The 20,670-nt window shown below is 34.2% G+C and overlaps 1 protein-coding gene across 4 annotated transcripts in view; it reads right to left on the bottom strand.

Annotated features, from left to right (window-relative positions):
* LOC135140472 (synaptotagmin-7) overlaps positions 1 to 20,670 on the bottom strand; it is a 905,289-nt gene that overhangs the window by 608,543 nt on the left and 276,076 nt on the right. For 3 of the 4 annotated variants that reach the window (XM_064071032.1, XM_064071033.1, XM_064071034.1), the window contains exon 2: positions 5,720 to 5,843. The exons of the other annotated variant lie outside the window; for it this stretch is intronic. In XM_064071032.1, coding sequence (XP_063927102.1) covers positions 5,720 to 5,815 — 96 coding nt within the window. In that variant the 5' untranslated portion in view covers positions 5,816 to 5,843. The remainder of the gene's footprint in view (positions 1 to 5,719; positions 5,844 to 20,670) is intronic. 4 annotated transcript variants of the gene reach the window in all.

Below are 20,670 nucleotides of genomic sequence, written 5' to 3'. Positions count from 1 at the left end.
GAATTGAGATAGGGTGGGTGGGCGGGGCTTATATTTTATATATATTTTTCTTAATATACATGGTTCTCTTTTCACAACAAAAAACAAAACATAGAATAAAAAATTCATCACAAGTGAGATAGGGGCGGGTGGGTGGGGCTTAATCTTTCGCTTTGTTTTTTACTTTAGACATTATGGTTTTCTTTGAACTTAAGAACATGTTTCACGTTGTAATTTCTCAAAAAAATGAGAATTGCAATTAAGCTCCGCCTCCACCGGGGATCGCAAGGAATAAAAAAAAAATCATCACAATTGAGATAGGGCGGGTGGGAGGGGCTTATATTTTATATATACTTTTTCTTAACATACGTATTCTTCTTTTCATAACAAGAAACGTAAAACATGTTTAAAATGGTAAATGTTTGTAGGGAAATATCGATTTTGCAAATATGCCCCACCCCTTGGTGAGACAACGAATGAAAAATTCATGACAATTGAAATCAGGGCGGGTATAAGTGGGGCTTACTTTTTTCTTGTTTTTTACTTAACACATATAGTTTTCTTTGAACAACACAGTTATTTAAGAATATGTTTCACATTATAAGTTCTTAGTGGAAAATGGGGACTACGATTTTCTGAAAAATTTTTGAAAATTTTAAATTCCAGCAAATGAAAAATTCATCAGAATTGAGATAGGGTGGGTGGGCGGGGCTTATATTTTATATATATTTTTCTTAATATGCATGGTCCTCTTTTCACAACAAAAAACAAAACATAGAATAAAAAATTCATCACAAGTGAGAAAGGGGCGGGTGGGAGGGGCTTATATTTTGTATATACTTCTTGTTAACATACGTATTCTTCTTTTCATAACAAGAAACGTAAAACATGTTTAAGATGGTAAATGTTTGTAGGGAAATATCGATTTTGCAAATATGCCCCGCCCCTCGGTGAGACAACGAATGAAAAATTCATGACAATTAAAATCAAGGCGGGTATAAGTGGGGCTTACTTATTTTTTTGTTTTTTACTTATCATATATTTTTCTTTGAATAACACAATTATTTAACAACATGCTTCACATTATAATTTCTTAGAGGAAAATGGGGACAACGAATTTCTGAAACATATTTGGAAATTTTAGATTCCAGCAAATGAAAAACTCATCAGAATTGAGATAGGGTGGGAGGGCGGGGCTTATAATTTATATATATTTTTCTTAATACACTTAGTCATATTTTCACAACAAGAAACAAAACATAGAATAAGAAATTCATTACAAGTGAAATAGGGGCGGTGGGTGGGGCTTAATCTTTCGCTTCGTTTTTTACTTAAGACATTATAGTTTTCTTTGAACTTAAGAACATGTTCCATGTTGTTATTTCTCAAAAAAATGAGAATTGCAATTAAGCTCCGCCTCCACCGAGGCTCACAAGGAATAAAAAAAATCATCACAATTGAGGTAGGGCGGGTGGGAGGGGCTTATATTTCATATATACTTCTTAACATACGTATTCTTCTTTTCATAAAAGAAACGTAAAACGTGTTTAAAATGGTAAATGTTCTTAGGGAAATATCGATTTTGCAAATATGCCCCGCCCCTCAGTGAGACAACAAATGAAAAATTCATGACAATTGAAATCAGGGCGGGTATGAGTGGGACTTACTTTTTTTTGCATATTACTTAACACATATAGTTTTCTTTGAACAACACAGTTATTTAAAAATATGCTTCACATTATAATTTCTTAGAGGAAAATCGGGACTACGATTTTCTGAAAAATTTTTGGAAATTTTAGATTCCAGCAAATGAAAAATTCATCAGAATTGAGATAGGGTGGGTGGGCGGGGCTTATATTTTATATATATTTTTCATAATATGCATGGTCCTCTTTTCACAACAAAAAACAAAACATAGAATAAAAAATTCATCACAAGTGAGGTAGGGGCGGGTGGGTGGGGCTTAATCTTTCGCTTCGTTTTTTACTTAAGACATTATAGTTTTCTTTGAACTTAAGAACATGTTCCACGTTGTAATTTCTCAAAAAAATGAGAATTGCAATTAAGCTCCGCCTCCACCGAGGCTCACAAGGAATAAAAAAAAATCATCACAATTGAGGTAGGGCGGGTGGGAGGGGCTTATATTTTATATATACTTTTTCTTAACATACGTATTCTTCTTTTCATAACAAGAAACGAAAAACATGTTTAAAATGGTAAATGTTTGTAGGGAAATATCGATTTTGCAAATATGCCCCGCCCCTCGGTGAGACAACGAATGAAAAATTCATGACAATTGAAATCAGGGCGGGTATAAGTGGGGCGTACTTTTTTTTTGTTTTTTATTTAACACACATAGTTTTCTTTGAACAACACAGTTATTTAAGAATATGCTTCACATTATAATTTCTTAGAGGAAAATTGGGACTACGATTTTCTGAAAAATTTTTTGAAAGTTTAGATTCCAGCAAATGAAAAATTTATCAGAATTGAGATAAAGTGGGTGGGCGGGGCTTATATTTTATATATATTTTTCTTAATATACATGGTCCTCTTTTCAAAACAAAAAACAAAACATAGAATAAAAAATTCATCACAAGTGGGATAGGGGCGGGTGGGTGGGGCTTAATCTTTCGCTTCGTTTTTTACTTAAGACATTATAGTTTTCTTTGAACTTAAGAACATGTTCCACGTTGTTATTTCTCAAAAAAATAAGAATTGCAATTAAGCTCCGCCTCCACCGAGGCTCACAAGGAATAAAAAAAATCATCACAATTGAGGTAGGGCGGGTGGGAGGGGCTTATATTTCATATATACTTCTTAACATACGAATTCTTCTTTTCATAAAAGAAACGTAAAACATGTTTAAAATGGTAAATGTTTTTAGGGAAATATCGATTTTGCAAATATGCCCCGCCCCTCAGTGAGACAACAAATGAAAAATTCATGACAATTGAAATCAGGGCGGGTATGAGTGGGACTTACTTTTTTTTGCATATTACTTAACACATATAGTTTTCTTTGAACAACATAGTTATTTAAAAATATGCTTCACATTATAATTTCTTAGAGGAAAATCGGGACTACGATTTTCTGAAAAATTTTTGGAAATTTTAGATTCCAGCTAATGAAAAATTCGTCAGAATTGAGATAGGGTGGGTGGGCGGGGCTTATATTTTATGTATATTTTTCTTAATATGCATGGTCCTCTTTTCACAACAAAAAACAAAACATAGAATAAAAAATTCATCACAAGTGAGATAGGGGCGGGTGGGTGGGGCTTAATCTTTCGCTTCGTTTTTTACTTAAGACATTATAGTTTTCTTTGAACTTAAGAACATGTTTCACGTTGTAATTTCTCAAAAAAATGAGAATTGCAATTAAGCTCCGCCTCCACCGAGCATCACAAGGAATAAAAAAAAATCATCACAATTGAGGTAGGGCGGGTGGGAGGGGCTTATATTTTATATATACTTTTTCTTAACATACGTATTCGTGTTTTCATAATAAGAAACGTAAAACATGTTTAAAATGGTAGATGTTTGTAGGATAATATCGATTTTGCAAATATGCCCCGCCCCTCGGTGAGACAACGAATGAAAAATTCATGACAATTGAAATCAGGGCGGGTATAAGTGGGGCTTACTTTTTTCTTGTTTTTTACTTAACACATATAGTTTTCTTTGAACAACACAGTTATTTAAGAATATGTTTCACATTATAATTTCTTAGTGGAAAATGGGGACTACGATTTTCTGAAAAATTTTTGGAAATTTTAGATTCCAGCAAATGAAAAATTCATCAGAATTGAGATAGGGTGGGTGGGCGGGGCTTATATTTTATATATATTTTTCATAATATGCATGGTCCTCTTTTCACAACAAAAAACAAAACATAGAATAAAAAATTCATCACAAGTGAGGTAGGGGCGGGTGGGTGGGGCTTAATCTTTCGCTTCGTTTTTTACTTAAGACATTATAGTTTTCTTTGAACTTAAGAAGATGTTTCACGATGTAATTTCTCAAAAAAATGAGAATTGCAATTAAGCTACGCCTCCACGGAGGCTCACAAGGAATAAAAAAATCATCACAATTGAGGTAGGGCGGGTGGGAGGGGCTTATATTTTGTATATACTTCTTGTTAACATACGTATTCTTCTTTTCATAACAAGAAACGTAAAACATGTTTAAGATAGTAAATGTTTGTAGGGAAATGTCGATTTTGCAAATATGCCCCGCCCCTCGGTGAGACAACGAATGAAAAATTCATGACAATTAAAATCAGGGCGGGTATAAGTGGGGCTTACTTTTTTTTTGTTTTTTACTTATCATATATTTTTCTTTCAATAACACAGTTATTTAACAACATGCTTCACATTATAATTTCTTAGAGGAAAATGGGGACAACGAATTTCTGAAAAATATTTGGAAATTTTAGACTCCAGCAAATGAAAAACTCATCAGAATTGAGATAGGGTGGGAGGGCGGGGCTTAAAATTTATATATATTTTTCTTAATACACTTAGCCCTATTTTCACAACAAGAAACAAAACATAGAATAAGAAATTCATTACAAGTGAAATAGGGGCGGGTGGGTGGGGCTTAATCTTTCGCTTCGTTTTTTACTTAAGACATTATAGTTTTCTTTGAACTTAAGAACATGTTTCACGTTGTAATTTCTCAAAAAAATGAGAATTGCAATTAAGCTCCGCCTCCACCGAGGCTCACAAGGAATAAAAAAAATCATCACATTTGAGGTAGGGCGGGTGGGAGGGGCTTATATTTCATATATACTTCTTAACATACGTATTCTTCTTTTCATAACAAGAAACGTAAAACATGTTTAAAATGGTAAATGTTTTTAGGGAAATATCGATTTTGCAAATATGCCCGCCCCTCGGTGAGACAACGAATAAAAAATTCATGACAATTGACATCAGGGCGGGTATAAGTGGGGCTTACTTTTTATTTTGTTATTTACTTAACACATATAGTTTTTGAATAACACAGTTATTTAAGAATATCTTTCACATTATAATTTCTTAGTGGAAAATGGGGACTACGATTTTCTGAAAAATATTTGGAAATTTTAGATTCCAGGAAATGAAAAATTCATCAGAATAGAGATAGGGTGGGCTTATATTTTATATATTTTTTTCTTAATATACACGGTCTTCTTTTCACAAAAAAAAACATGTTTATTTGTAGAAAAATATCGATAATCACATAATATAATACCCTTAGAATTAATATGCCTAGCGACTTTTATTGTCACACGAGATGATCATAATCGAATCCTTCCTCATAACCGAAACGAAAAAACGCCACGAATTTTCAGTAATAAAAAAAAGATTTTTAGTAGAAGTTTCATATTAAATTATAGTGTCACAAAGCAACAGATGGGCGCCGATGATGACGTATGCACCTTCGGCCAATCAGAATGTCTCACTATTACACCACGCCATCTGAGTAACGTCTCAAATGCGAGCGTAGCGAGATATTTCAAAAACAAATTTTTTCTTAATAATTTAGCTTCTCAGGTGCTCGCTGCGCATTCTGATTTTTCCTTCTGTAATTAATTTAGCGCCAAAAACATTTACGAATTTGAAAAAATATTCAGAAATACATTTTTTCGTTGACATAAACTGATTTCACCAAAAAATGTTCACTCCAATACATCATTTAATAACAAAGTGCCTCAAAACCTCTACAACTAAACACACAAACACAAACAAACTTACGACTTTCTTCGTTTCGACGATGACATCCTCAGGACTGGAGGGGAAGGCCTTGCCGCCCTCGGCCACGTACTGGCCGCCGAGCCCCAGATGCACCATTTCTCCCTTTGTTTCTCACGCGAAAATTCTACGAAACGAATCCTACATGTTGCATCTGTCGGCTTTCCCGGCGGAAAATCCCCGCATACATACATCTTATTAACCGAGGGAAAAGCCGAATGCGACCGAGAGGGTGGGAAGTGCGATGTTTTAATTTAAAACGTGATTAGGCCGGGCCTGCAAGGGACGACGACTAAACGAACAAATTAATCTCCCCCGTCGCAAAAAAAAATCGTCCTCGCTGAAAAAGTGCGCATTTTATTGCGATTTCGATCAACAACATCGCAAACACTTTTTGCGCGAATTAATTTCCTGGAGGTCCTCCGTGGGCCGAGCTTGAATAATAAAGCTCGAGCGGAATAATCCGGCGGAGGCGGTGAAAAAGCACCTCGATTTCGCCCGATTTAATATTGAAGAGGTGCACTAGTGGGCCAAGGACGAAACGTTCGTGCCGTAATTGTTGATTTGTGTTGTACGGACGGCGAGAAAAATGGAGAGGAAAAGTCGCACGCGACGCGAATAAAAATTTTAGAAGGCGTAATCGAAAATTATTTTTAGCGAGACATCGCACCTTGGATTCCAAGTGGCTGTCTGTTGTATACATATTTAAGTCTGGGGCGGTTTCAGGGGGGTTGAAATTTGATTCATTTGGCGTTTTTGTCGAATTCGAAGAGCCGAGTACGCCTCAAATAAAAATGTAAAAATTATGTAAATTCGACGAAAGTGGTGGATTTGAAATTAGCATAACTTTGGTCTGGAATGGAAGGGGATGATCAAATTTCGCACCGTAATGTTATGTATTTGCTTGGGGGCGGCATAGTTGTGGAGTGGGCGGTGGTTGTGAATGGATATGCGAATCCACGAGATTAATTTGCTCTGTTTAACTGGTGACCAATTAATGTTGGAATTATCGCGATATTGCGACTCGTGGATTCAAAAACGGCCTGATTTAACACTGGAAACAGCGGCGTCATTAAAAATGGATTTTAAAATTGTGTATTTTATCTAATTAAGCAACAAAATCAACAAAATTGCCGACGTGCAAATACGTTCAAAAATTGGCCATTTATTTCAGTTCAAGCCTATAATATTGTATTGTTGTCCCGTTCAGATTCAAGATAATCGAAGAATAAAATGATTCCCTCCGAAATATCCGATTTCACGTAAAGGTTTCTTATTGTCACTCTTTGTCTCCCAATATTTTTTTCATTTTAATTTCTTAATCTCTTTAAATAAAGACGAAAACCGTGTTGTTTGTTTTTTCAGTCTTCAAGGTATTAAAAAAAAGAAACATTCCTTCCAAAGCAAATTATTTCACGATAAAATTCCTTAAAATTTCTCGAAGGAAACATTTGCTAAATTAATTATTATCCCGGCGCCTCCACCATTTATGTACACATTTTTTAATAAGTCAAGTCGGTCTAAAGTGGGTAATTTCCAACGAAAAGCTTCTCAGAATCGATAATCTGGGCTTATTTTCACCGTTTCTTTGAATAAAAGAAAAAATTTGTTTCTGCGCAACAATTTAAAGTCGCTTGAATCGTGCATCGTCGCTTTATTGACAGTTCAGGATATTAAAAAAGACGAATAATTTCTTTTGACACAGATTATTTCATGTAGAAACTTCTTAAAACTTGTTGATTTTTTTTGTGAGTTAGTCAAGTCGGTTTTGAAGTGGGTCACTCCAAAATCAAATCTTTAAAAAATCAGCTTGAAAGTTAACTGTTTATCTTGGGTCAAGCCTGTAACTGCATTGCTATTTTGTGCAAAATCTGTATAATTAAAGAATAGTTTTTTTCAAAACACCCGATTTTAAATTTCTTAAATTTTTTGCTTTCCGAGCGTAAGGAAGGAGTCTGAAAGAACGGCCTCCCGATTCCGTCTGTCTGTCTGTGTGTCTGTCCGTACGCCGTCTGTCGATTTTTGTTAGTGAGATAATCTCCGAAACTACTGCATTGATTGTTACCAAATTTTGTATAACTGTTATGAACCTTCTTTGTTCTTTGGCCTTTTTTGTCCTCCGTTTTACCCTCACTTTTTTTTAATTGAATTTTATGTCCTGTCTTTTTGTAATGTTTTTTTGCAAACTGAGGTTTTTTGTCCTTTGTTTTCGGCGGCTTTTGTAGGGTGTTTCTTGAATTTTTGTAGCTTTTTTTATTAAGTTTTGATATCTTTTTCGCGATGATTTTTTTTTTCTGTTTTCGTATTTTTTGAGAAGTTTTTTTTTTCTTGAAGATTGTTTTTGAACTTTTTTTGTAGTCCCCTTTCTTTGTTGTATTTTTTCTATAGTATTTTTGCTCCTTTTTTGGGACTTTTTGTCACTTTTTCTTCCAGTTGTTCTAAAGGATCTAGAGATACTAGAGAACAAGAGATTTCAAAAGTTAGAAATAATCAAAAATTCCAAAACTTTCAATGATTTTAAAGGCTCCAGACATACTAAAGTCCTTATAAATTCTATACATTAGAAATTGAAAATTGTGATACACCTAAAATTCTAAATAGGTACTTAGTTCTAAACATTATGGAATTCTCGTAATTCTAAAGTGTCCAAACTTTCCAAAGATTGGAAAAACGTTAAAGCCTCTAAAGTCCTTAAAGGCTCTAAAGAGTCTGAAGGCCTTAAAGGCTCCAAAGACTGCAAGCACTTTATAGATTTCAAAGACTCCAAAGATTCTAAGGACTTTAAAGACTTTAATGCCTAAAAACTTTACTAAAGACTCCAAAACTCCAAAGACTCCAAAAACTCTAACTAAAGACTTTAAAGACTTCAAAGACTCCAAAGACACTAAAGACTCTAAAGACATTAAAAACTCAAAATCTCAATAGACTGTAAAGGCTCTAAAAACTATAAAGATTCTAAAGACTCGAAAAATTACAAAGACTCCAAAGACTGCAAAAAACTGCAGACTCTAAATATTTTAAAGACTAAAGATTCTGAAAACTCCGTAAAACTGTGTAAAGACTCCGAAGACGGCAAACAATTCAAAGACTCTAAATACTCTAAAGACTCTAAAGACTTCAGACCCTAAAGACACTGAAAATTCCAAAACTCAAAAGAATCTAAAGACTCTAAACACTCCAAAACTCCAAAGACTCCAAAGACCCCAAAGACTGTTAGTAAAGACCAGTTTTAAAGATTCTAAAAAATCCAAAAACTCCGTAGATTTCAAAGACTCCAAACACTCTAAAATTCTAAGAACTTTAAAGAGTCTAATGACTCTAATAACTCTAGAGACTCCAAAACTCCAAAGACTCCCAAGACCCTAAAAACTCCAAAACTCAAGAGACTGTAAAGGCTCTAAAAACTCTAAACATTCTAAAGACTCCAAAGACTGCAAAAAACTGCGAAGACTGCAAAGACTCCAAATACTCTAAATACTTTAAAGACTCTAATGATTGTAAAGACTGTAAAAACTCCAAAAATCCAAAGACTGCAAACAGTCCATAGAGTAACTAAATATTCTAAAGATTCTAAAGAGTCCAAAGACTCCAAAGAGTCTACAGACTAAAGATTCTAAGGGCCCTAAACACTAACGGCTCTAAAAACTCTAAAGACTCTGAAGGTGCACAAAACTACAAAACTCCAAAGGCTCTAAAGACTCTAAAGATCTAAAGACTCCAAAGACTGCGAAAAACCGTAAAGATTCCAAAGACCCCTAAAGACACTAAAAACTCCAAAACTCAAAACACTAAAGGCTCTAAAAGATTCTACAGAATCCAAAAATTCCAAAGATTCTAAAGACTGCAATAAACTGCAAAGACTCCAAATACTCCAAAGACTCTAAAGATTCTAAGGACTCCAAAACTCTAAGACCCTAAAGGCTCTAAAGACTCTAAAGATTCTAAGAACTCTAAGACTCTAACGGCTATAAAATCTGTAAAGACTCCAAAACTCTAAAGGGTCTAAAGACTCCAAAGATTGCGAAAAACTGCAAAGCCTGCAAAGGTCCCAAAGATTCTAGAGACTCTAAAAATTCTAAGGATTCTAAAGACTCTAACGACTCTAAAGAGTCCAAATACCCCAAAAAGCCTAAAGACACTAAAAACTCCAAAACTCAAAAGACTAAAGGCTCCAAAAGATTCTACAGACTCCAAAAATTCCAAAGATTCCAAAGACTGCAATAAACTGCAAAAACGCCAAATACTCTAAAGACTCTAAAGATTCTAAGAACTCCAAGACTCTAACGGCTCTAAAATCTGTAAAGATTCCAAAACTCTAAAGATTCTAAAGATCTAAAGACTCCAAAGAGTGCAATAAACTGCAAAGATTACAAATACTCTAAAGATTCTAAGGACTCCAAAACTCTAAGACCCTAAAGGCTCCAAAGACTCTAAATATTCTAAAGACTCTAACGGCTCTAAAATCTGTAAAGACTCCAAAACTCTAAAGGCTCTAAAGACTCCAAAGATCTAAAGACTCCAAAGATTGCGAAAAACTGCAAAGACTGCAAAGTTTCCAAAGATTCCAAAGACTCTAAAAATTCTAAGGATTCTAAAGACTCTAACGACTCTAGAGAGTCCAAATACCCCAAAAACCGTAAAGACACTAAAAACTCCAAGGCTCAAAAGACTAAAGACTCTAAAAGATTCTACGGGCTCCAAAAATTCCAAAGATTCCAAAGACTGCAATAAACTGCAAAGACTCCAAATACTCTAAAGACTCTAAAGATTTTAAGAACTCTAAGACCCTAACGGTTCTAAAACCTGTAGACTCCAAAACTCTAAAGGCTCTAAAGATTCTAAAGATCTCAAGACTCCAAAGACTGCAATAAACTGCAAAGATTACAAATACTCTAAAGACTCTAAAGATTCTAAGGACTATAAGAATCTAACGGCTCTAAAATCTGTAAAGACTCCAAAACTCTAAAGGCTCTAAAGATTCTAAAGATCTAAAGACTCCAAAGACTGCAATAAACTGCAAAGATTACAAATACTCTAAAGACTCTAAAGATTCTAAGGACTCCAAAACTCTAAATCCCTAAAGGCTCTAAAGACTCTAAAGATTCTGAAGACTCTAGCGGCTCTAAAATCTGTAAAGACTCCAAAACTCTAGATCCCTAAAGGCTCTAAAGACTCTAAAGACTCTAAAGACTCTAAAGATTCTAAAGACTCTAACGGCTCTAAAATCTGTAAAGACTTCAAAACTCTAAAGGCTCTAAAGATTCTAAAGATCTAAAGGCTCCAAAAACTGCGAAAAACTGCAAAAACTGCAAAGTTCCCAAAGATTCCAAAGACTCTTAAAATTCTAAGGATTCTAAAGACTCTAACGACTCTAAAGAGTCCAAATACTCCAAAAACCCTCAAGGTACTAAAAACTCCAAAACTCAAAACACTAAAGGCTCTAAAAGATACTACAGACTCCAAAAACTACAAAGATTCCACAGACTGCAATAAACTGCAAAGACTCCAAAGACTCCAAAGATCTAAAGACTCCAAAGATTGCGAAAAACTGCAAAGACTGCAAAGTTTCCAAAGATTCCAAAGACTCTAAAAATTCTAAGGATTCTAAAGACTCTAACGACTCTAAAGAGTCAAAATACTCCCAAAACCCTAAAGACACTAAAAGCTCCAAAACTCAAAAGATTCTACAGACTCCAAAAATTCCAAGGATTCCAAAGACTGCAATAAACGGCAAAGACTCCAAATACTCTAAAGCCTCTAAAGATTCTAAGGACTCCAAAACTCTAAGACCCTAAGGGCTCTGAAGACTCTACAGACTAAAGAATCTAAGAACTCCAAGACTCTAACGGCTCTAAAATCTGTAAAGACTCCAAAACTCTAAAGGCTCTAAAGACTCTAAACATCTAAAGACTCTAAAAACTGCGAAAAACTGCAAAGTTCACAAAGAATCTAGAGACTCTAAAAATTCTAAGGATTCTAAAGACTCTAACGACTCTAAAGAGTCCAAATACTCCAAAAACCCTAAAGACACTAAAAACTCCAAAACTCTAAAGACTTTAAAGACTGAAAAAACTGTAAAGACTGCCAAGGTTCCAAAGACTCAAAAGACTCTAACGACCCTAAAGATTCTAAAGACTCTAAAAGTTCTAACGATCCTAAAGATTCTAAAGATTCTAAAAACTCCAGAGTCCAAAACTCCAAAAACTCTTCTTGTGGACTTTTTCTGTTATTTTTTGTGGCGTTTCCTTTGACCTTTTTGTGTCGTGTTCTTTTTGACTCCCTTCTTTCATTCGTAATTTTTGTGTCATTTTTGATCTCCTTTTTAAGTCACTTTTTGTCATAATCATAACCCTTCTTTTGCATTTTTATAAATTTTTGGACCTCTGCTTTCGAGTTTTCTGAACTTTTTATCTGTTTTATTTTTTGCACTTTTTGTAGTCTTTTTAAGGTTTTTGTAAACTTCTTTGTTCCGTTTCTTTTACCTTTTTTTGTTTTTGTAGTCTTTTTGTCGCTTTTTTGCTCTCTTCGTTTACTCGTATTTTTAACGGGTTCTTGACCTCTTTTTTCCGCATCAATCTTTTGTTTTCTATTTACCTATTTTTTCGTGTTTTTTTTTTTTGTTAAATTTTCTACATTTTCTACGTTTTCTTCTGTTGCATTTTTTGTGTGGTTTTTGATCCATTTTTGGACTTTTTTATCTTGTTTGTTTGGGACTTTTTTTGTGACTTTTTTGGCGCCATTTTTTAATGAATTCTTTCGTCCAATGTTTTCGCCTTTTCTGTGCACTAGTGGCATTTTTTGACCTCTTTTTCGTCGCTTTCTTGTGGCATTTTTTCATTGGTTTCTGTTCTCTGGTTTCGTAGCTTTTTTCTTTTTTCGTTAAACTTTGTACGTTTTTCTCGGCACTTTTTGTCACCTTTGTGACGTTATTTCGTCCTCTTTATTTGTCCTTTTTCAGTCACCTTTTTTAATGGCGTTTTTCTCATTTTTTTAATGGGTTTTTGTTGATTTTTTACTCATTTTTATAGCTTTTTTGCCGTTCTTCTTATTCTTATCAAAAAATTAATAATCACAAAATTTTATTGTGTAAAACTCACTTGAAACACAGCTACAGCATGCTTTTTTACCTGTACTTTAAAAGTCCACACCTCTTTATTTTAACTTTTAAGGGTCATCATAAAAAATTAAATTTCAAATATTTATAATTTTAGAATTTATCTAAAAAACTGGATTTGGTTGACTACACTCGAGGGGCTAGGAAAGTTCTGTCAAGATAATTTTAGACCAATTTTGTTTTTATTAATTTAGTGCCATTAAAACATTCACCAGTGAACGATTAGCAAGGCTACTAATAATTTAGTTTCTCAGAAACACCAATATATAACAATATAACTATTAACTGCTGTATTGGCTGCAGTATCGGCCACCTTTTTACAGCATCGTATTAAAAAATAAAAAATATAATCCGTGTGCAACCCTACATCCATAAAGAAGACGTTCGAAGCATCATAAAAATACAGTTAAGTTTTCACATTCCGTTAATAATAATAAAGAGACGCGTCACAGAAGCGTACTAAAAGTTGCACGTGTTGCAATATTTGCATGTTTATTCCTTCATAACGTCCCACTTGCAACATCGAGCCGTTAACCTCACGTGACAAATAAAATCGCGTCTGGAATGCATTTTACACACGTTTTTACGACGTCAGCGTCGCCTTCAGTTCCAACGATTTTTTAATAAAAGAAAACCGTCGCACCTCCGTTGTGTCAACTTTGAAGCAAATTTTAGACTAAAAGTCTCGCAATAAAATACATTTCCTCAGTGAGCAAGAATCTTCGACCAGTGAATCATTTATCCTCCCCCGGGGCCCCTTCATTACCGCGGATTATTCCTCCGAAAACGAAAACACGCCGCGAGCAGCCGATAAATTATTCCGATTTATAGTCGCCGCCTCGGCTCGCGCCGCAAAACCGATACTTCCGCGGCACTCTAGACCGAAAACAAATCCTCGCTGGAAAAAAATAACGACTCCTGATTATTCCTCTCAAACTCGGTTTGCAAAGTTTGCCTAACAAGCCGCTCATCCGCTTTTTACTGGAAATGGGGAAATGAAATAAAAAGAAGATTTAATTATTTATGGCAGTCGGACTTAATGGGCGCGCAAAAAGCGACTTTTCGGTTGCGAAATGGAGCGCCGTAATTTTTATAGAGATGAATCTATTGTGCGGAGCCGGCTATAAAGCGCGGATTTGCTGCCTATCGGTTTATTATCGACAAATGATAACAAAGCGCCGGCCTTCAACAAGTTAATTACTCGAGAGCACGTTAATCCGATGAATTGGAGACGACAAGGTGAGCTTAGGGAACGAGAGCACGTCGCGCTTCAATTGTCTTAAAGCGCGTGACGTCACGGGATCGATCGGCGGCGGGCGGCGGAATTAAAAAGGGCCCGTGAATACGCTTTACGTATTAAGGAACCCGCTAGAGGTATAACAATTTTTTCCTTTTTTCATCATACGTCAATTCGCAATTTCTAATGTTCCTACAGGATCTTTAAAATCTTCAGAATATCTAGAATGTTTAGAGTCTTTGGAATCTTACAAGATTATCCGAAATTCTCAAAATGTCTCCGTCCCGTGGATTTTTTATAGTTTTTAAACTTTTACATATTTTCTAAAATTTATAGACTTCAAGAGTCTCCAAGTTTAAAATTTTCAATCCAAAAAAACTCTTTCGGTTTTTAGAATCTGTCGAGTCTTCAGAGTTCTTAGAGTCTTTGGAGTCTTTAGAGTCGTTAGCGACTTTGGTTTTTGCCGTCTTTGCAGATTTTTATGGAGTATTTAGAATTTTTCGAGTCTTTAGAATCTCTAGAGCCTTTAGAGTTTTGGAGTTTTTAGTATCTTTAGAGTCTTTAGAATGTTTGAAGTCTTTGGAGTCTTTGGAGCTTTTGGAGTTTATGGACTCTTTAGAGTATTTAGTAAGAGTCTTTGGAGTTTTGCAGTGTTTGGCGTTTTCAGAGCCTTTATAATTTTTGGAGTCTTTGGAGTCTTACAGTTTTGGAGTTTTTAGTGCCTTTAGAGTATTTAGGGTCTTTAGAGTCGCTAGACTGTTTGGAGGCTTTGGAATCTCTGGATTCTTTAATCTGGAATCTTTGAATTATTTAGAGTCTTTAACGTCTTTAGAGTCTTTACAGTCTTTAGAGTCTTGGCGTTTTGGACGCTTTAGAAGCTTTAGAGTCTTTATAAGCTTTAGTACCTTCAGTACCTCCACATTAAAAAAAATACATTTTCAGGATATTTAACACCTTCACATTTTAAAAAATCTGGAATCTACGAAGCCGTAGAAAGTTTACAGATAATAATTGGGACTTTTATAATATTTGAAATTTGTTACAGAAATTCAGTGAAATAAGTATTTAGAATGTTTATAATTTCTAGAATTGTGTATAGATTTTTTTCCAGAAATTCCGGATTTTCCAAAATATCTAAAACCTCGAGTATGCCAAAATTTTGGAATTCAAGAATTTCCGAAATTTTCAAAATTACTAGGTCTCCTGGGTTTTTTTTATACTTTCTAAACCTTTACACGTTTTCTAAAATTTATAGAGTTCAAGAATCTGCAAAGGTTAAAATTTTCAACCCAAAAATGGTCTTTCCGTTTTTAGAGGTTGTGGAGTCTTTGGAATTTTCGGAGTCTTTAGGATCTTTAGAGTCTTTAGAGCCTTTAGAGTCGCTGGAGTCTTTGCAGTCTATGCAGTTTTTTTGCAGTCTTTGGAGTCTTTATACTTTAGTTTTGAGTTTTTAGTGTATCTAGAGTGTTTAGAACTTTCGAGTCTCTAGAGTCTTTGGAATGTTTGGAGTCTTTGAAGTCTTTGGAGTCTTTGGACTCTTTAGAGTCTTTAGTTAAACTCTTTGGAATCTTTGTAGACTTTGGAGTTTTGGAATCTTTACAGTTTTTAGAATCTGTAGACTCTTTAAAGTTGGTAAAGTCTTTAGAATCTTTAGAGACTTTACAGTATTTGCAGCCTTTAAAATTTTTGGAGTCTTTACAATCTTTAGGATCTTTAGAGCTTTTAGAGTCTTTAGAGTCTTACAGTTTTGGAGTTTTTAGTGCCTTTAGAGTGTTTGGGGTCTTTAGAGTCGCTAGAGTGTTTGGAGGCTTTGGAATCTCTGGATTCTTTAGTCTGGAATCTTTGAATTATTTAGAGTCTTTAGGGTCTTTAGAGTCTTTACAATCTTTAGAGTCTGAGCGTTTTGGACGCTTTAGAAGCTTTAGAGTCTTTATAATCTTTAGTACCTTCAGTACCTCCACATGTAAAAAAATCAGATCTTCATGATATTTAGCACCTTTACAATTTTTAAAAATCTGAAATCTACGAAGCCCTAGAAAGTTTAGGGATAATTGGGACTTTCATAATATTTGAAATTTCTTACAGATTTTCAGTGAAATAAATATTTAGAATTTTTATAATTTCTAGAATTGTGTATAATTTTTTTTCCAGAAATTCCGGATTTTCCAAAATATCTAAAACCTCGAGTATGCCAAAATTTTGGAATTCAAGAATTTCCGAAATTTTCAAAATTACTAGGTCTCCTGTTTTTTTTAGTATCTAAACTTTTACACGTTTTCTAAAATTTATAGACTTCAAGAATCTGTAAAGGTTAAAATTTTCAACCCAAAAATGGTCTTTCCGTTTTTAGAGGTTGTGGAGTCTTTGGAATTTTCGGAGCCATTAGGATCTTTAGAGTCTTTAGAGCCTTTAGAGTCTCTGGAGTCTTTGCAGTCTATGCAGTTTTTTTGCAGTCTTTGGAGTCTCTATAATTTTTGGAGTCTTTAGAATGTTTAGAGTTTTTAGAGTCTCAGAATTTTTGAGTTTTTAGTGTGTCTAGAGTGTTTAGAACCTTTCGAGTCTCTAGAGTCTTTGGAATGTTTGGAGTCTTTGAAGTCTTTGAAGTCTTTGGACTCCTTAGAGTCTATAGCTAAACTCTTTGGTATCTTTGGAGGCTTTGGAGTTTTGGAATCTTTACAGTTTTTAGAATCTGTAGACTCTTTAAAGTTGTTGAAGTCTTTAGAATTTTTAGAGTCTTTACAGTATTTGCAGCCTTTAAAATTTTTGGAGTCTTTACAATCTTTAGGAACTTTAGAGCTTTTAGAGTCTTTAGAGTTTTACAGTTTTGGAGTTTTCAGTGCCTTTAGAGTCTTTAGGGTCTTTAGAGTCTTTACAATCTTTAGAGTCTGGGCGTTTTGGACGTGTTAGAAGCTTTAGAGTCTTTATAATCTTTAGTACCTTCAGTACCTCCACATTTAAAAAAAATCAGATCTTCAGGACATTTAACACCTTTACAATTTTTAAAAATCTGGAATCTACGAAGCCGTAGAAAGTTTAGGGATAATTGGGACTTTCATAATATTTGAAATTTCTTACAGAAATTCAGTGAAATAAGTATTTCGAATTTTTATAATTTCTAGAATTGTGTATAAATATTTTTTCAGAAACTCCGGATTTTCCAAAATATCTAAAATCTCGAGTATGCTAAAATTTTGGAATTCAAAAATTTCCGAAATTTTCAAAATTTCTAGGTCTCCTGGGTTTTTTATAGTTTCTAAATTTTACAGGTTTTCTAAAATTTACAGACTTCAAGAATCCGTAAAAGTGAAAATTTTCAACCCAAAAATGGTCTTTCCGTTTTTAGAGGTTGTAGAGTCTTTGGAATTTTCGGAGTCTTTAGGATCTTTAGAATCTTTAGAGTCTGTGTTGTCTTTGTAGTCTATGCAGTTTTTTTGCAGTCTTTGGAGTCTTTATAATTTTTGGAGTCTTTAGAGTGTTTAAAGTGTTTAGAGTCTCAGAAGTTTTGAGTTTTTAGTGTATCTGGTGTGTTTAGAACCTTTCGAGTATTTGGAATGTTTGGATTCTTTGAAGTCTTTGGAGTCTTTGGACTCTTTAAAGTCTTCAGTTAAACGCTTTGGAATCTTTGCAGTCTTTGGACTCTTTGGAGTTTTGGAATCTTTAGAGTTTTTAGAATCTGTAGACTCTTTAAAGTTTTAGTTTAGTTTAGTTTATTGCAAAAAAAGTTGTTAGAATCTTTAAAATTTTTAGAGTCTTTACAGTATTTGCTGTCTTTAAAATTTTTGGAGTCTTTAGAATCTTTAGAGTCTTTAGAGATTTGGATTGTCTTTAGAGTCTTTGGGGTCTTTGCCTTTTTTGGAGTGTTTAGAGTATTTAGTTAGAGTCCTTGGAATCTATGGATTCATTGGAGTTTTGGAGTCTTTAAAGTTTTTAGAGTCGTTAAATCCTTTAGAATCCTTAGAATCTTAAAATCATTAGCCTTTCGAGTCTTTAGCCTTTGGAATTTTTGGAGTCTTTAGAATCTTTAGAATCTTTAGAAGTTTTAGAATTTTTAGTGCCTTCAGAGTTTTTAGAGTCTTTTCAGTATTTAGGGTGTAGAGAGTATTTAGTTAGAATCTTTGGAGTCTTTGGAGTTTGCGAGTCTTTCGAGTTTTTAAAGTCTTTGCAGTCTTTGTAGTTTTTACCAATCTTTGTAGTTTTTTGCAGTCTTTATAGTCTTTAGAGCCTTTAGAATCTTGGACTCTTCACAGTATTTAGTGACAGTCCTTGGAGTCTATGAGTCTTTGGAGTTTTGGAGTATTTAGAGGTTTTAGAATCTTTAGAGTCTTTAATCTTTGCATTCTTTGAAGTTTTTTGCAGTCTGCAATTTTTGAAACCTTTAGAATCTTTAAGTTTTGGAGTTTTTAGTGTCTTCGGAGTCTTTGAAGTTTTTAGAGTCTTTAGAGTCTTTGCAGCCTTTATGAGCTTCGGAGTATTTAGTTACAGTGTTTGGAATTTTGGAGTCTTTAGAGCTTTTAGTCTTTAGAATCTTTAGAGTCGTTAGAGTCTTTAGATTTTTTGGAGTCTTTGCAGTCTTTCTAGTTTTTTGCAATCTTTGAGTCTTCGGAATTTTTGGAGGCTTAAGAAACTTTAGAGCATTCAGAGTTTTTAGAGTTTTGGAGTTTTTAGAGTCTTCGGGGTCTTTACAGTCTTTGAACTCTTTGGAGCTTTTAGAGTCTTTAGAATCCTTAGCGTTCTTAGAACGTTTAGAGTCTTTGGAATATTTGAAATCTATGGAGTCTTTGGAGTCTTTAGGATCTTTAGACTCTTTAGAGCCTTTAGAGACTTTAGAGGCTTTAGCGTTTTCCAATCTGTGGAAATTTTGGACACTTAGAGCTTAAGTATCTACAGATTCTTTAAATTTTTAAGACTTTATTGGATGGTTCTTATATTTAGAACCTTAAAACTTTAAATTCTTTAGAATTTTTATGAATTCACAGTTTGTAATTTGTAATGTATAAAATTTATAAGGACTTTAGTATGTCTGGATGCTTTAGAATCAGTGAAAGCTTTGAAACTTTTTAAATATTTGTAATTCTTGAAAACGTAGGGATCTCTAGAATCTCTAGATTCTTTAGAATACCTGGAATTTCTATAATCTTTAGAACCTCCAAATTTTCACCATTTCTAAGCCCTTCAGTATCTTGATTGAAAAAAATTTTTAAATCTTCAGGATATGAACTATTATTAACTTAAAGTCAATGAAGAAAAATATTAAAATTAAAAGTTCTGAAATTGTTAATAACACTGTGGCGGCACAATAACACGTAGTAGTAAGCGAGGAAAGATAAGCTCCTCCGTAGTCTAGTGGTAAGGGCACCCGCCCGGCAAGCGGTAAACGTGCGGTTCGATTCCCACCGGAGAAGCAACATTTTTCTTGGCTTACCTACAATACCTAAACACGCTCGCTTTTTAATATCATTTTTTTAAAAGACCGCTTTATTCCTATCCATGTGGTTTATGAATCTACCCTGATTTTTCACCCTAAATATTTTTTTTTACAACTTTAAAATCTTCAGAATCAAGTTTTATAATTTTTTGAAGACAGTGGTTTTGTTGGAATGTTCTACGGCGGAAGTTCTATCTAATACTATAGATCATTTTTTTAACGTTGGTATTTGAGCGAATTGAAACCACTTCCTGTTTGCGAATTTGTTCAAGTTTTGGAAAATATTGTTAAACAAAAATTACATTATCTTTTTATTAATCATTTATTACATTTTTTTCAGTTAAAGTCAAAAAGGGTGAATTAATGTTGAAACATTTGTAATTAGTTTTGGGAAAGTCGCAGCTTTGAGAGACGTCATAGCGACGCTGGATCGATTCGGGATGGGAAACTCAATAAAAATTCTGTGCTCACAAAGCATTGTACCTGATGTATTTTTATCAGAACGCATAAATTTTAAAATGAAGATTCCCAGTATCGTCTACAAGACATGAAATTATAATGCAAGCACTACGCCTACAGAATTGAGAAAACTGAATGGATACAGTCCGACATCTCTTAAATGTTAAGCACGTGCCGAATCGATCAGACGTGGTTATGACGTCACACCCTTTCCACCTCGAAAACTACTAACTAAATTACAACTTCTAAAAGCTGCGGTTTTCTTTCTTTTCTTACTTTTTTTATTACAAAAAGTCGAATTTAACGAAGCTGACAGCAAAATTGATCGCCCGCTTTCCGCGGAACTTTTCGCGTTATTGTCGCACATTTACTTATCTTCGCGATTTTTTCATACGGAAAGTGGGATGGGAGACGGTTTTTAATACGTTTTGTTTGAGTTTTGGGTGGCCTCTGAATTAAAAAGACTTTGAACTTTGCCTCATCCCCATTATTGTAATGGAACGCAGCGGGAAGCTGAAATTTTTAATATCCTGTCTCTACGGTTTCCAACTTTCGCCACATTTTATATGGGTAATCACAAGCTCTTGAAGCGAGCAATTTAAGTTTAGTGGAAATGTTCGAGTCTATTTTTAGAAGGTTAGCACGTCTTCGACGCTCTGCAAATTTGAGTGGCAAAAATTCAACAACTGAGCGAGTTTTTTTGTTTTTGCGCTAACAAG

The sequence above is a fragment of the Zophobas morio genome, unplaced genomic scaffold, assembly GCF_036711695.1.
Source record: "Zophobas morio isolate AGI-343-1 ecotype UQ-CSIRO unplaced genomic scaffold, CSIRO_AGI_Zmor_V1 ptg000040l, whole genome shotgun sequence".
Lineage (NCBI taxonomy): Eukaryota > Metazoa > Arthropoda > Insecta > Coleoptera > Tenebrionidae > Zophobas > Zophobas morio.
The sequence above is the reverse complement of the archived record's forward strand: the minus strand, read 5'-3'. Positions and strand labels throughout refer to the sequence as shown.